The sequence below is a fragment of the Malaclemys terrapin genome, chromosome 2, assembly GCF_027887155.1.
Source record: "Malaclemys terrapin pileata isolate rMalTer1 chromosome 2, rMalTer1.hap1, whole genome shotgun sequence".
NCBI classification, from domain to species: domain Eukaryota; kingdom Metazoa; phylum Chordata; order Testudines; family Emydidae; genus Malaclemys; species Malaclemys terrapin.
Window position 1 is genome coordinate 178,169,858 of NC_071506.1, and position 16,810 is coordinate 178,186,667.

At 41.1% G+C, this 16,810-nt stretch overlaps 1 protein-coding gene across 2 annotated transcripts in view; it reads left to right on the top strand.

Moving 5' to 3' along the window:
- Positions 1 to 16,810, top strand: part of TMEM245 (transmembrane protein 245) — a 138,304-nt gene that overhangs the window by 72,575 nt on the left and 48,919 nt on the right. For both annotated transcript variants that reach the window (XM_054018802.1, XM_054018803.1), the window contains 2 exons: positions 3,487 to 3,618; positions 11,385 to 11,507. In XM_054018802.1, the coding sequence (XP_053874777.1) occupies positions 3,487 to 3,618; positions 11,385 to 11,507 (255 nt within the window). The remainder of the gene's footprint in view (positions 1 to 3,486; positions 3,619 to 11,384; positions 11,508 to 16,810) is intronic.

The following is a 16,810-nucleotide window of genomic DNA, read 5'->3' on the forward strand; positions in this document are numbered from 1 at the left end:
GGGAGATAGCAAAATTTGATTAGTCAAGATCAGAGAGGACTCTCAGGAATTTCAGAGACCTAACCAAATTAGGTGAATGGGCAACAAGATGGCAAACTGATTTTTTTAGTAAAAGTAAATTAATGCACATTATTAAAAAAATTAAACTACTCCTACATCTTCCAGGGCTCTAAATTAACTGTATCAACTCAAGAAAGAGACCCATGTGTAACTGTGAACAGTTCAAGGAAGACCTCTGCTTCTTGTACATCTACAGTCAAAAAGCAAATAAGATATTAGGAAACTGAAGCTACTGGATTGAAAACATAACAGAAAATATTATTATATCATTATATGAATCAGTGCTGACGCTTCACTTGGAATACTTGTGGTCACTACATATCAAAAAAGGTTGGAGGGGGTTCAGAGAAGGTCAATATAAATGATTGTAAAGCTTGTATGAAAACAGATTGAGAAGATTGGGATGGTTCGCCTTAAAATGGAGATAAATAAGAGGTGACATGTTAAAAAATAAGTGATATAGAGAAGGTAGGGGGCAGAGGCTCCCTGTCTGTCTCAAACAACAAGAAAACATTCAGTGAAAGGTGGTAAATTCAAAACCAGTAAAAGGAAATACTACTTCACGCATGTAATTAGACTGAACTCATTGTCACAGAATGTCGTTGAGGCCAAGAACCTGGCAAAATTCAAAAAGGGAGTGAACATTTAGATGAAGGTTTTAATGTGGCCTCTAATTGTTAGATTAAAATGACACTAAGTATAGCAGGCTGATTGTCCTATTCAGGGTGCTTGCATCTTCCTCTGAAAGTGCTGACCACTGTCAGAGACAGGATGCTAAATTAGCTAGACCTCAGGTGTGACCCAGTAGGGCAATTCATAGGTTCCTAACATTACGCAGTTCCATAACTGGATTAAAATTTCTGTAAGGAGTTCATCTAGCTACTGCTTACAGAACCAGTTTCCTTTGGTCTTAATACCATAAATATTATGTATATCAAACTATACACCCTGGAATTGCTAAATTTGTGCACATAAGTATACAAATTGTATAAATAGCAGCATTTTCAAATATTTGTATTGGATTTGGGCGTGCAAAATGCAGTATGCTCTATTTGCAACGTGTACAGTTAATTTTTGTGAAGTGATGGTAATTGAAGATCCAGTTCAGTACAATCAAAAGACTATGGGAAGCACTCAACTGATTTCAGCAGTCATTGGATCAGTCCCTACACGCCCTAGAACAGTGATTTTCAAACTGTAAGGGTCGTGGCGGCTCTGGTCAGCACCGCCGACTGGGGCATTAGAAGTCCCATCGGCGATGCTGCCTGGCTAAGGCAGGCTAGTCCCTACCTGTTCCGACACCGCGCTGCACCCCGGAAGCAGCCAGCAGCAGGTCTGGCTCCTAGGCGGGGGAAGGGGGGCCGCACGGGGCTCCACGTGCTGCCCGAGCACCGGCTCCGCACTCCCATTGGCTGGGAACTGGGCAATGGGAGCTGGGGAGGCGGTGCCTGCGGGCAAGAGCCACGCAGAGCCGTTTGCATGCCTCTGCCTAGGAGATGGACCTGCTGCTGGCCACTTCCGGGGCGTGGCACGGTCTGCGGTGCCAGGACAGGTGTGAAGCCTGCCTCTGCACCCCGGCTGTGCCGCTGACCGGGACCCGCCGGAGGTAAGCCCACGCCCGAATTCTCTGAGCCCCCCTCAAACCCAGAGCCCCCTCCTACGCCCCGAATGCCTCATTCCCGGCCCCACCCCGCAGCCCTCACCCCCGCACCCTAACCCTGTGCCTGAGCCCTCCCACACTCCCAAATCCCTCATCCCCAGCTCCATTGGGGCATGGGCATCAACAATTTTCTTCCACTGGGTCGCCAGAAAAAGTTTGAAAACCATTGCCCTAGAATCTATTGCATAACCAAACTAAGGCATGCAAATTTATTGCATGCCCCAACTAAGGCAGGAGGAATGGTCAATTATTTAAGCTTGCACTTGCATTTTCCACCCAGGGTTATATTGGAAAAAATAGTATGCTGCTTGCATTGAATTGTGTAGATATTCATGTGCAACATAGCAAGCAAGAAAATAGCTAAAATGAATCCTACCTAGGCTTTAACAGATAACATCTAGTTGAGATAAGCGGGTATAGTTCACACTTCTCAAATAATTTGAGGTTGTCCTCTGGAAGATATTACTGTTTTCAGTCAGTTACTTCATGTTTTGTATGTGGTTTCCTCATCTCAAAAAAGATATACACCTCTACCCCGATATCACGCTGTCTTCGGGAGCCAAAAAATCTTACTGCATTATAGGTGAAACCGCGTTATATTGAACTTGCTTTGATCTGCCAGAGTGTGCAGCCCCCGTCTCTCCCTCCTCCCCCCCCCCCCCCCCCCCGGAGCACTGCTTTACCACGTTGTATCTGAATTCATGTTATATCGGGTCGTGTTATATCGGGGTAGAGGTGTACTCACATTAGAAAAAGTTCAGAGAAGAGCAACTAAAATGATTAGGGGGTTGGAACAGGTCCCATATGAGGAGAGATTAAAGAGGCTAGGACTTTTGAGTTTGGAAAAGAGGAGACTAAGGGGGGATATGATAGAGGTGTATAAAATCGTGAGTGGTGTGGAGAAAGTGAATAAGGAAAAGTTATTGTTCCCATAACATAAGAACTAGGGGTCACCAAATGAAATTAATGGGCAGCAGGTTTAAAACGAATAAAAGGAAGTTCTTCTTCACACAGCACACAGTCAACGCGTGGAACTCCTTGCCTGAGGAGGTTGTGAAGGCTAGGACTATAACCGGGTTTAAAAGAGAACTAGATAAATTCATGGTGGTTAAGTCCATTAATGGCTATTCGCCAGAATGGGTAAGGAATGGTGTCCCTAGCCTCTGTTTGTCAAAGAGTGGAGATAGATGGCAGGAGAGAGCTCACTTGATCATTACCTGTTAGGTTCACTCCCTCTGGGACACTTGGCATTTGTCACTGTCGGTAGATAGGATACTGGGCTGGATGGACCTTTGGTCTGACCCAGTATGGCCATTCTTATGTTCTTTTGAAGATTTTCTTCTCAACCACGTGGGCTGGAGACTTGATACAGTTTTTAGATGAAAGCTTAGATTCTGGAGTACAAGAATTGCACTCCAGGGGAAAGGATGGTCTCGCTAAGCTGCTGAGAATCAGTCCAATTAAACCCATTTTCCACATAGGAGGAACTCTGTTCCTCTTAAACTTATGTAACAGATTATTTTAATTATTAAAAAGCATTCTGGGTTAGATTTTCAAGGTACATGTTTAACAGCTAATAAGGGAAAACAAATATATAAAAACTTAAATATTTGTGAAAGTGCAGTTGGAAGTGTCTTGTGCAAATGAAAATAGATCTAAGCCACATAGTGGACATGCACTCTCTAAATCAAGTCCCAGTAGCTTACTTTTCTATGTAAATTGCTAAGATTTAATTTCTATCTTAAATCTGTTGCTTTATTTTTCAGAATGTAACGCATTCTGGAAGACACAAAGGACACAAGCTGCATATAAATCGTCAGAACAGCTGGCTGGGTGACATTCTGGACTGGCAGGATATTGCTTCATTTGTTCATGAGAACATTGAGACATTTCTTTCAGTATGTATCTTTTTTATCAATTAAACTATTCATTAATACTCTCTTGTAAACTGATCCGAACATCTAATGTGATTTTCACCCTTCAAGATAACAGAGTACTCAAGAATGCATGAAAAGTTATAGAGGCAAAAGGAACTATTCAAGTATTATCTGAGGATCTGTTGTCACACCAGTTGTGAATCTTCCACATCAGCAAAGTAGCAAAAATAATGGATTATGATCAGTAAATACTCTCCTACTCTCAGTATCCATATTAATACAATCTCTTCGACCTTCAACCTGTCCCCTTCCAATAGATATAATTGTTGCAAGATTACTGTGTGGTCTGCAGGTTAGTTTTAAATGTTTTAGTTTCTGTAAACCTTAATCTTTTCACTCTTGCTTGGAGATAATTAATATGAATCTCTATTGGGCGAAAAGTGATTTTTTTCTGGTCAAAGGTTGATTTGTTTCACCCCCTTTCCAATAAATGCGTACTGCTCCATTTCTGTGACAGTTCCTTTCTTATCTTTTTTTGATCACTACAATTTTGTTTGAAGTAAATTTTACCACTTGCCTATCACCGAGGAGAAAGCAAGGACATTGAAATAAAATGGCCTGTGTCTTTGTTTCAAGCTCCTAACAAGAAAATAAATCATGTGTATAGTTACAAAACTAAATATTTTTAGCTTAGTTGAAAAATTCTAATGTGGCAAAAACAGAGTTAAAAGGTTTTTGATAAGACTAACAATTTAATGTTTGACCCAAAACAACTATTTTTTGTTTAAAAATTCAGTCTATTTAGGTCATAGTTGAAGGAAATATCGATCAAGAGGTTGAGAGGCAGGTTCCTTGGTCTCGTTTTTCCAAATTATTATTCATTGTTTTGAAAGCAGCTTATTCTTTCTTTGTGAAAGTTCTGTGAAGAATGAAATCAATATTTTACACTGTGTGGTTCCCTGAATTAATGCACTGGTCCTCTCACCTCCTTGAAGAAAAAAAAAATATAGCATTGAAACCAGTCCATACTGAAGCAACTGACTTACACTCAAATGGTGCATTAGGTCAGGAATGGTTAACATACAGAATCACTGCTACAGTGCAGGCACTTCTTAAGTTCTTGACTTGATCACTATAAAACAAACAAAAAAATCTTTACATTATTGTTTATATATCTCCAAAAATAACTTCTCTGCTAACCTTCAGCATTTCTTGTGGAGGTAATTTAAACTAACACTTCCCCGGAGGCACCTCTTGCCATGGACCGGTAGGTATGTATTTGTTCCTTATACCTTGTGCTTCTAAAGATGTTACAGTTTTGACTCCTGAATATGGAGCAGGATGAAGTAACTCAAGGGAAAGTTACTTCAGTGAACCTTTTTTTCACTTTACAGAAATGATTTGTTTAACCCTTTCCTTAAATTGACTTATGCATGCATGAGGCACATTTCTTTGACCTTGCCCTTCATAAATAAAAATGGGTGGCATACATTTTTTTTATCCATGTGCAATTTCCCACCTTGCAAGACAAGTGGAGACGGAAATACACTTGAAGGTATCAGAGGGGTAGCCGTGTTAGTCTGGATCTGTAAAAAGCAACAGAGAGTCCTGTGGCACCTTATAGACTAACAGATGTATTGGAGCATAAGCTTTCGTGGGTGAATGCCCACTTCGTCAGACGCATATTCACCCACAAAAGCTTATGCTCCAATACATCTGTTAGTCTTTATGGTGCCACAGGACTCTCTGTTGCTTTACACTTGAAGGTGCTACTCATGTCACTTAATGCATTGCTGGAAAGTGCTTGGATACCATGGTGATGGGGGTGCTATAGTAACCTGAATAAAATAGAATGACAATGAATTTAATGAGGAAAAGGATAAATATTTTCAAGGGCTGAAACCTAAAAATAAGTTTTTTAGAAAACAGCCACACAGTTTCCAGCTACATCAATTTATTTTCTTTTCAGTTTTGGTTTTGCAGTAGGAAAAAGAGTCCCACAATTGACTTGATTTCCTGTTTGTAGCCATGGACTCACAATTTATCCTCAGTTATAGGAAACACCTGTCCCTTCTCTCCACACTCATGTCCTTTATGATGTACATTAGACTGTTGAGCATAGTGTGATGCTATAAATTCTAACTGTGTCCTTTCTGGGCAGCATTCCCTTGCTGGCTCCTGTGTACACGACCCCTTGCATACATATTATTAAAATAGATGAAAATGTGATTGTGTGCCACTAGAGCATTGATACTTGGACATAATAAACATTTTTGTTTCTTAATGCCAATACTGCTGAGGTAAGGATGTTGACTTAACCTAGTATGCAGTAGTACTTTTGAAATATTAAAGTTATGAGGGAGGCAGGGAGGTAGGCATGGGGGGGAGGGATAGCTCAGTGGTTTGAGTATTGACCTGCTAAACCCAGGGTTGTGAGTTCAGTCCTTGAGGGGGACACTTAGGGATCTGGGGCAAAATCAGTACTTGGTCCTGCTAGTGAAGGCAGGGGGCTGGACTTGATGACCTTTCAAGGTCCCTTTCAGTTCTAGGAGATAGGATATCTCCATTTAAAAAAAAAAAAAAAAAAAAAAAAAAAAGGTAGTGGAAGCCTTTTATTTAGCTGGTGATTAATTATTCAGTAGCAGAAGAGTTTTGCTAGGGAAGCTAGGAACTCACTAGCAGACTAAATGAATTGGCAAGGAGCAGCAGCCGTAGCTTAAACTTTTTCTTCTTTGAGATGGTCTCTGCATTTTCAAACTTTTAGGCTGCAGCCCAGCTTTGAAAACTTACGGTAAGCCAGCACTAACCTGGCACTCTTAAATGTGCAGTAGGGCACTAGTGCTAAAAGTAACAGTAAACTCCTAAACAACAAACCTATAATTCTTCAAACCATTTTAAGAAAAGGAGAGAGAGAGAGGAAAAAAAAAAAAACTAGATTTCTATGGGTATGTCTACGCTGCAGTTTGAAGCCCACAGCTGGCCAGTTGACGCGGGCTCACAGAGCTGCGGTTGTGGGGCTGTTTAATTACAGTGTAGATGGACTCTCACAGCATATTAGAGCCTGAGCCCCAGTGTCTGCACCACAATTAATCAGCCCTGAGCCCAAGCCCCATAAGCCCAAGTCAGCTGGAATGGGCCAGCCACAGGTTTTTAATTGCAATGTAGACATACCCTAAAAGATCCCAAAGCTCTGCAGATAAGACTGGGCACATCCTAAAGGCATGAATGTGCAGATGCTATGTTGTCAAACTCTATTTAGTAGTAAGTAAACTTACTTTCTCACCCATTGGAGTCTTAATGAGTATTAAGTATCCTCTTTGGTAAGAGAAGGGACAATAGCCCTAAAAGCAGAAAAGACCGTTATAGGATATGTAAATGATTTAGGAGCATTAGTTGTAGCTCATTCTGTTGTTACTTGCTGAGAAAACTACCATAATAGGCCCCAAAATGTACAATTCAGAGGAAGAAGTATACTATGATTGGAAGTTCAGTATGCTTCTTTATTTATAATGCACGTTGGTATAACATCAACTTGTTAGCTAAATGGCAGTATAATACTAAATGTAGCTCAAAAGGACTAGTATACTTCTTAAAATTTCATATGCTTGGCTTAAAAATTTGACCTTTTATAGGCATTTATTACATTTTAATATAAAATGCTGTTAAATATTGAACAAAGAAGGTTCTTTTTTTTTAAAGAGAGAACTTGCTACTTTAATCTATATTACCAAAATGTTTAAGATAAAAGATAAAATTTACAAAATGGCCAAAGTCTCATTTTTCAAAAGCAGCTGAAGTGCTTTAGAGTCTTAGTTTCCATTGTGTTTCAACCTTGAGCTGTACCCTGTATTCAGGAGTAGAAGTAGGAGCACAGACCCATTTTCCAGTGATCCGTTTGTTGTAAGGTAAGTAAAAATCGCTGTCTGTAGTCCTACCCCTTCCCACCATTGATATGGACAGGGAGAAGGGAGAGGTTCTGATTCCTGCCTCAGGTTCTGTACCTGATTTCTTTAAGACAGTTTGTCAAACAAATAGTCCTTGCTTATGAAATATATAGCCAGATGGTTAAGAGTCAACCTCTGAAAAAGGAAAATCCTTGCTTCTTTATCTGAATTATTCAGAAAGAAGAGACACTCCTGGTCTGTTTCTCTTTTATTTTTTTTTAATTCATGCTGGGATCCTTGAGAGTAAAATGGCCTTCCTAAACCTATGAATAAACACTTGCAGCTTTCCAGGTGATGTGAGAGACCTGGCTCATATCTCCTTAGAGTCGATCCTTGGCTGCTTTCACAAAGTCATCCATCATTACACTAGCAGTTAGTATCTTCTTCAAAGATATTCTGGTCAGGAAGACAGAGGGCACTCTCTATTAAAACTTTCAGTAAGCTTCACCTATTTTGGTTTCTTTAGCTATGTTTTTTGCAATTCATGGACCTGAGCGGTATATATGTTCCAACTTGAGTTGGGCTCTACAATCCAATTCTATTGTCCAAAGGATACCTCAAGTTGTTAAATATCCTGATGTCTGTTGTAGCCCTGAAAACTGTTGCTAAGGAATTGTCCAGTTTTACAGTTCATATGAACTGTTCTTCAGTAATAATCCAAAGGGCCCTCTGGCTTTGTCCATGGTAAAGTGACTTTTTTGTGAGTTAATGTTTATCTCTTTTTAAGGGATGTCACCTTTTGAGGGGTAAGCTAGATACCAGCCCTTCCTCATTCTCAAACTTCAAAGTTATGCTGAAAACAATCCCTCTCCCAGCAAAGGACCTGATGCTGCAAGATTGTCTGTGCTTTTCTCAAAATCTAAATAGAGCAATTGAGATATGAAAGTAATCCAAGTCTCACTGTCAAAACCCTTGGGTTAGCAGTCCAGACCTTGCACAATAGGGAAGTCTTAATTCTACTGATGTCAGCTGGCTTTCCTGAAGGAAGAAGTCTTATTTAGACCTGCAGAATTGAACTATAATCACCCAAGACAAATGGTCACTATAGTAGCACAGGTTTATTTGGTAGACTTACTGTCCCCAACTTTCCCCAGGGCAGATTTATATTTTCCTTCTACATTTTCCTTTCATTTACAGCATAATATATCTATGCCCAATATTTTGCACAAAGTCCAATACCTGGTTTCTACTATAAACCTCCTTTTGCCATTATTTGTAAATTTAGAGTATGATGTAAAATAGCTTGGGGGAGAGGGTTGAATTCCTATTTAATAACTTGAATTAAATAACGAACTCTAATTTTGGGAGTTTATTAATTGAATATGAATATACACAGTGGGTTCTGACTTGGTGTACTAGTCCCTGCCTGGGGAAGAAACTATTCATGCATAGCAATTCTCTTTAAGTTAATGGCATGCATTGTTTAAGCTTCTATATAGGTTTTTATGCCATGGTCATCACTATAGTATATGACGGCCTTCCAGTAGTGCATAAAATGTGACTAATATCTACCACATTTTTGTACTCTCTCTCTTCCCAGGGAGAGAAGTGTGCAGTGGAGTAATTTGTTTTGTAATGTTTTATATAATATATTTAGCAACCTGTTGCAGTATGTTAGAGAAGGCAAGATCAAAGAAATGTGCTTTGCAGTTAGAGCAGAAGGTGGTGAGGTTTGTGATGGTTCGTGTGGGAGTTAATGCCATGATCTTGGGCTGGCCTTAGAAAGCACTCTGTTCTTCTGCACAGGCAAGTTTTATGCTTATTGTAGAAAGTACCATTGTAACAGAGGAGTGAAGCTGTCAACCATGGTCTTCATCTTGATACCCTGGGCCCAAGCCATTGAACACCTTGAAGATAAGAACTGAGACCTTGAACTTAATTTGATACTCTCTGGGAAGTCAGTGTAGGAAGCAGAAGACAGGAGGTATTCGCAATAGCCAGTGTTGGTGAGGTGACATTCTGCAACAGTCTGTGTACCAGTTAGCTTGTACTGAAGGCTTCATGCCCAGGTATATTAAAGTGTTGTAGCCCAGTCAAGAGTTGACGAAGCTGTGAATAACTTCATGTACTATATATAAGTATTGAGACTCAGACCAATTGCGTAGCTAAATTTTTCATTTTATGACTAATCAGTAGACTAGGTGAGTGAAAATTATTAATGCTGAAACCACTAAACACATTTTCTAGTAACTATTACTTAGATTTTAAAATCTATTTTTTCAACCCTATTAGTTCCTTTCCTCACCTGATTTGTAATTTCATCATGCACTGCAAAGAGTTTGATGCAATTTTGGATCAGAATGTGAATGTCTTCAGTAGTATCACAGCCATTACTCTGCACTTCTTGACGTTTTCGTTTTACACCAGTGTCCTCCTTTGCTTACCTCCACTTCCTCTAATTTCCAGAATCTGACCTCATTGCAGGCACGGCAAAAGAAGCCATTGTCCAACAGCCAAAGACAACCAAAATTTTTCTATTTAATACAAGATATTTAATTTTCTGTTTTGCCAGACAAGCTGCTGGCATCCACTTAAAAAAAAATAATACTCTGATTGCATTGATGGACTAATGCCTCTGACCTAAAAATGAAAATTGGCCTCCCACCTAAATTTCCTATTACCAAATCCAGGTTAACTGGGTGCTTTTCTTGACTTAACCTGCTACTTTGTTGAATGACTTCTGTGTCTTAACATTCTTTACCCCGACATTCTATTTACCTCTGAGTGTTGAAGTAATCCTTCAGTATAAACTCACCTGTATCTTTACAATGGTAAACTCAGTCTGCTTTCTTTAGCCTTTGTGGCATATTCTGCATCCGTCACTATCTCAGCACTGCTCATTCTTGCATTTGTAAGTTCTTACCTTGATTACTGCAATTCCCTTTTTAGGACCTCCCAAAAACTGTAATCTAAAATGTGAGTATTAGTGTTTCCACACCCTGTGCATGCACACTCTATACATCACTGTATCCTTACCAACTTCAGTGTCAACTGAAAAATTGCTGTCCTTATCTTCAAAATTCCTACCTTTGTCGTAGTTCTTACTACTACTTCAGTTTATTTCCGCTCAGTTTTACCTTCTGTACTTCCCTGCTCTGTGCTATCCTTTTTTGGACTTCTCTTGTTAATTGGAACAACCTGCTTGTACTAAGTCTCTCACTTTTTTTTAAACCATCTCAAAACCAATCTCTCCGATGCTACCTGCAACTAGTAAGCAGTCAGCCAGTTCTCCCAAAATAGCACTTACTGATTTTATGTTGTGGACTGTAGTTTACTGTCCACACCTAATCTAACTTAGTAATGTACCTTTACACAAAATCATAACTTCTGTATTGAGTTAATTGAATGAACAAGTCAGAAAATTAAATAGCCCAACTCAGTGTAATTTTTTTCAACACAATTTTATTTGAATTTAGCTTTGTAATGTTACTGCAGCATGTTTTCTGACTTAACTGCCATACCTACTTTTGAGGAAAGGATGAAATTTTTTTCTTTCCACAAAGTTCACTGTTTGTAATAAAACTAGCAGCAATAAAACAGTAAATAACACTGTCTTCCTAGTAAGAATTGATGTCTTCACACAGTCTTTTGTATTAAAATTATGTATTTTATTAGAATTGTCAAAAAAATCCATTACAACATTTTGATGGAAAATAGCTTTTTGACAAAAGGGATGATTAAATGAAAAATCTTAGATTTTTGTCAAAACCAAAAACTGTCTTGTTTAAAACAGAATTATTCTTTGCAGGTTTGTTGCAGGGAGAAATCATTCTCTGACCACATCTATATTTTAGATAATTTTAATCAAAGTAGTGACTTTCTGTCTTTTCCTTTCCTTTCCAGATTCTGGAGTCCTTATGGATAGTGATGAGTCGTAATGTGAGCCTTCTCTTCACCACAGTAACGACATTAGTGACAATCCTCTTCTATAGTGGGACAGCCCTTCTCAATTTTGTGCTCTCACTGGTAAGTAGCATGCACTGGACAGATACTATTCATTTTACTTCCCTCTAAGTTGATATAAACAAGGAGCTTTCACCAAGGATTTTAGGGATATCAATTCATCTTCCACAGAATGAAGGATTTAAAGGAACACATTAAATATTAGTGAATTCTTGTTCACAGATCAGACTGGATTTTTTTAAAGTGCTTTTGTTTTGAATATGTGCATATGTGGATCGTTAATATGTGGTATGGTGTGATACAGCATGAAGGTTTTATCAACGTGAGTTTTGGGGATAACCATTTTGCCCATTCATAAATAATGCAGGTCATCCTATACTCACAATGATAAATGTCTACATCCTCCGCTGCAGCTAGAATACACTCAACCTGAGCAAGGATGGAGATAGAGTGGTGTACTTGCCTGATCCTGGGGCCAGTTCAGTCCTTGGCACTACTTAAAATAGCTTGGAAGCTACTGACAATTACACTGAAGGTGTTCAAAGCTCCTAGGGGCCATTATAGAAACTGGATAATGCTAGGGTGTAGGGATGTCCTTGTCAAACTCTCTCATAGAAGTACCCCCTGCTAGGGAGTCAGAAGGAAAAAGTGTAATTTTACTTGTACAGGGGGTGTATCAGGGAGCTGATTAATACAGCTTGCCAGATGCTTTGTGCCAGCAGAGTGGTGCAAAGCAGTTAAAAGAATTTAAAATCTTTTATTTCAAATCATTATATATTCTGCATATGCCACATATATTTAAAATATTTTAGAGTTTTCAGAGTTTCAAAAACTTTCACTGGAATTATTATTTGTCTGCTGCCTATAAAGCTGTATATCTTCATTACCAAGAGTCCAACTACTGTACAGGGTTTATAGCAAAAGGAATATTAAGTCCTTTAAATATGATCTAAAATAGCTTTTTAAAATTCATAAAAATGCTATGACTTCTAAATCTGTTACCTTGGGACCTTCTAGGCCGGGGCGGGCAAACTTTTTTGCTCAGGGCACGGGGTTGGGGTGCAGGAGGGGTGTGGGATGTACAAGGGGGCTCAGGGCAGGGGGGTTGGGATGCAGGAGGGGTGTGGGATGTACAAGGGAGCTCAGGGCAGGGGGGTTGGGATATAGGAGGGGTGTGGTAGGGGATAAAAGTGCGGGGTGCAGCAGGGGGCTCAGGGGAGGTGGTGTGTGGAGTGCAGGAGGAGTTCGGGGTGCGGGCTCCGGCCTGGCATCACTTACCTGGAGCAGCTCTGGCATGGCAGTGGTGCGTAGTAGGGCTAAGACAGGCTCCCTGCCTGCCTGCCCTGGCCCCGCACCGCGCCGCTCCTGGAAGCAGCCGGCACCATGTCCCTGCGGCCTCTGGGGGAGGGGAGGGGCCAGAGGGCTCTGCATGCTGCCCTCCCCTGCAGGTACTTCCCCTGAAGTTCCCATTGGCCGCAGTTCCCCGTTCCTGGCCAATGGGAGCTGCGGGAGGTGGTGCCTGGGGGTGAGGGCAGCGCACAGAGCCCTCTGCCTCCCTCCTCCAGGGGCCGCAGGGATGTGGTGCCGGCCGCTTCCAGCAGTGGTGCGGGGCCCGCAGTGCCACAGGGATGGCAATCCCATGGGCCAGATCCAAAGTCCTGATGGGCCGGATCTGGCCCGCGGGCTGTGGTTTGCCCACCCCTGTTCTAGGCTTAAGAACAAGAACTGTGCCTCTCTTCTCCCCTGTCCTCCCCACCCAATTGGGAAATTGGCAGTCTCCCCTATCTAATTTTATAAAGCTCCTATTTCTAGACCTGCAGAATCCTGAAAGATTAGACCTTAATCCTATCACTGGTTTATATTTTCATATTGCCTATCCTGAACTTGGCGCCAGAATAGATTGTGGGTAGGGGAGTGGGAATTCTACCATTTGGGGGGGAAGGAAGGAACACTTATCTGACTCTTTTTCTTAAAAAATAAAAGGGGGGGGGGGTGAGGGGGGGGAACCTGTTAAAAGATGATTAGGGAGTTAAACTAAGTCCCATATTGGAATGGTGGACAGAATATAGGTTTGGCAATTAAAAGTTAATGCTAGACATAATTTAACATTAATATCAAGACCTATGCAAAGTACTTCCTTAGAAAGAAAAAAATCAAATGCTCAGCTGCAAAATGGGGAATAACTGGGTAGGTGGTAGTACTGCCTCATATGTAAGACACAGGAGATAGCTGTCCTGCTTTACTCAGCTCTGGTGAGGCCTACAGATTAAAAATTTTGAAAATCCAACCTATGAAGAAAGGTTAACAAAACTGGGTTCAGTCTTTTCCTCAAGGGGACCTGATAAGTCTTCAGATAGGTTAAGGGCTATTATCAAGAGCTCTGTGACCAATTGTTCTCTATGTCCACTGAAGACAGGACAAAATGTAATGAGCTTAATCTCTATAGTAAGGGAGATTTAGGTTATATATTAGGAAAAACTTTCTAACTTTAAGGGTAGTTATGTAATAGATTAGAATTCCAAGGGAGTTTGTGAAATCCCCATCACTGGAGATTAAGAAACGGTTAGACAAATACCTGTCATGGATGGTCTAGATAAGTGGTCACCAACTAGTAAATGGTGATCGACTGGTCAATCGTGGAGCCTCTGACAGTTGATTGCCATCTCAGTCTAGGGTTGCCAACCCTTCTGCAGCCATCCGTGCCTGCCCTGGCCCCACACCGCTCCCGGAAGCAGCTGGCACATTCCTGCAGCCTCTCGGGGAAGGGAGCAGGGGGTCTCTGTGTGCTTCCCTTGCCTGCAGGCACCGCCCCCGCAGCTCCCATTGGCCAGGAACAGGGAATCGCGGCCAATGGGAGCCGCAGGGGTGGTACCTGCAGATGGGGGCAGCGCACGGAGCCACCTGCCTCTCTTCTCCCCGCCCCCACCCTGCCATTCCACCCCCAGGAGCCACTGCCGGACATGCTGGCCACTTCCAGGAGCGACGCGGAGCCAGGGCAGGCAGGGAGCCTGCCTTAGTCCTGCTGTGCCGCTGCCTGGGAGCTGCTTGAGATAAGCGGTGCCTGGCTGGAGCCTGAACCCCTCCTGCACTCCAACCCCCCGCCCCAGCCCTGCACCCCAGCCTGGAGCCCCCCCCCCAAATCCCCTCCCAGAGCCCGCACCCCTGCCCCAGCCCCCTCCCAGAGCCTGCACTGCAACCCTCTGCCTGAGCCCTGAGTCCATTCCCAGAGCCAGCACCCTGAATCCCCTCCTGCACCTCAACTCCCTCCATAGCCCGCACCCTGAACCTTCTCCTGCACCCCAACCTTCTGCCCCAGGCTCAGCCTGGAGCCCCTCTCACCCTCTGAAAAACTCTCTTGCACCCCAACCACCTGTCCAAGCCTGGGTGAGGGTTGGGGAAAGTGATAGAGTGGGCGGGGCCTCGGAGAAGGTCGGGTCAAGGGTGTTTGGGTTTATGAAATTACTGTTGTTTCTACATTTTCTTTGAGGTAGATCCTGGGTTGTACTTAAATTCAAAAAGTGATCTTGTGCTTAAAAAGGTTGGAAACCACTGGTTTAGATAAACTTGGTCCTGCCTCAGATTCTAGGGGCTAGACTTGGTGACATCTGGAGATCCCTTCCAGCCATACGGTCTGATTCTATTCTATTACCTCCATGTATGTGGATAGTGTGATGTGAAAAGGTTTTATTAGTATGAGTTTAGGAAGGCCACTTTACTTAAATAAGCATGTTTTATGTAGGTCATTTTTAAATGAGTATCTCTAACAACTTTTATATGCATAGATTGTAATCTTTCAGAATCCTTTTAACCTTGTCGAAAAACTTGGTCTGACTATGTGTCCACTTATTTTGTTTACAGTTCTTTCTAAAATCTAGTATTGTCAGTTTTTCTACAGTACATCTCTGAACAAAGGCATTGTTCTAAGTAGGGTAAAGTTATTGTAGGGAATTGTAAGCAAAACTGCTGAATACAGAATTCTGTTTTATATTGCATTCATTAAGGAAGTATTTTCAATAAATTAGTTTTATTTACCAAAATGTTTTTTTCATTACAATATGCTTTTTAGACTTGTGTATTTATTAACACTAGTGCACATATTGAAATAGTGGTCTGATACATACTTTAAAAAACGCTCGTTTTTAGTGAAAGGTATTGCTTTGTTGTTGTTGGGTTTTTTTTTGGGGGGGGGGGGGAGGCTTAGCTTTTTAAAGATTCTTTTGATTCTAAATCTGATAGCCACAGCTGTGTGGAGTTACTGATGTTAGAGGTGATTTCTTTCTTTCCATTGCAGCTGTGTGTTGACAGCTGCTACTTTTAAATAACTTAATGGCTGGAACAGAGCTTGTGATCACCTAGATCTCAGACACTGAGTGAGCTTGTGTCAAGGACTCTGGCCTGAGTGGGTTTTTTAATCTAAACAAATACTGACCTTGGAAGTGTGATTGAAATCCTGGTGGTGTTTTTGTTGTGTATTTTTCAAAATATCTGTTTTGAATAATTGGAAGAAAATAAAGGCCTACTGCCATATTAACTTCAGCAGTTAATGGAGACAGTGAGGAGAAGAGAACAAGATCTTTTTCCATTTGTTTGGATAACTAAAATTGCATAACTTAAATCAAATGCTAATTCAGGGCAATTGTGTGGGTTCTCAATCACACTTGGGTAAAAAATAAGAGTGGGCTATAAGGATTTCTTAGCTGAATTACTACCTTAAGTTCCAGAGAAATAACTTTTACATCTATTTGTAGTTATGCTGTTTTGCAGTTGTCCCTTACTTCAACTGGGAGAGAAAAGCATAGAAAATAGATTTTGTGTATATAATTATTTATATTTCTTCCTGGGTCTAATATTTCACCCATGATGAAACAACTGAAGGCAGTTTCTGTAGGCTAGTGAGATTATATTAGAAATAAAAATATTTAAAGATGAAAAGAGCCTGATGAATAGGTCTTCACAGTTCTTAAAGACCACATCTCCACCCTATCCCTGCTTTGCTTCTCTCCACCCCGCATCCCTCAGGGAGAGGGAGTTATTTCTGATAGTCCTCTACTATCTTCTTTTGCTTTCATTTGTGTAAATCCTTCACAAACATTCTTGCCCAAAAGGGAGAACATAATCATTTTGATATAGTGGATCAAATCTTTAAGTTCTACTAATGGTAAAGTACACAGTAAAAAATCATCATCTTATAACCATAAATAATTTTAAAAAAAGGAAAAAGGGCTTCCTTAGCATAAGCAGTAAATCTGTCCACTGAGCCTGGTATACAGGGATCCAAACACTCTGTTCACTGGGACAGTTATTAAAATGAACATGTTAGTTGTCATTCTGAGAACTCTGGAGAGCTGGTTTTGTTGGATTTAAAT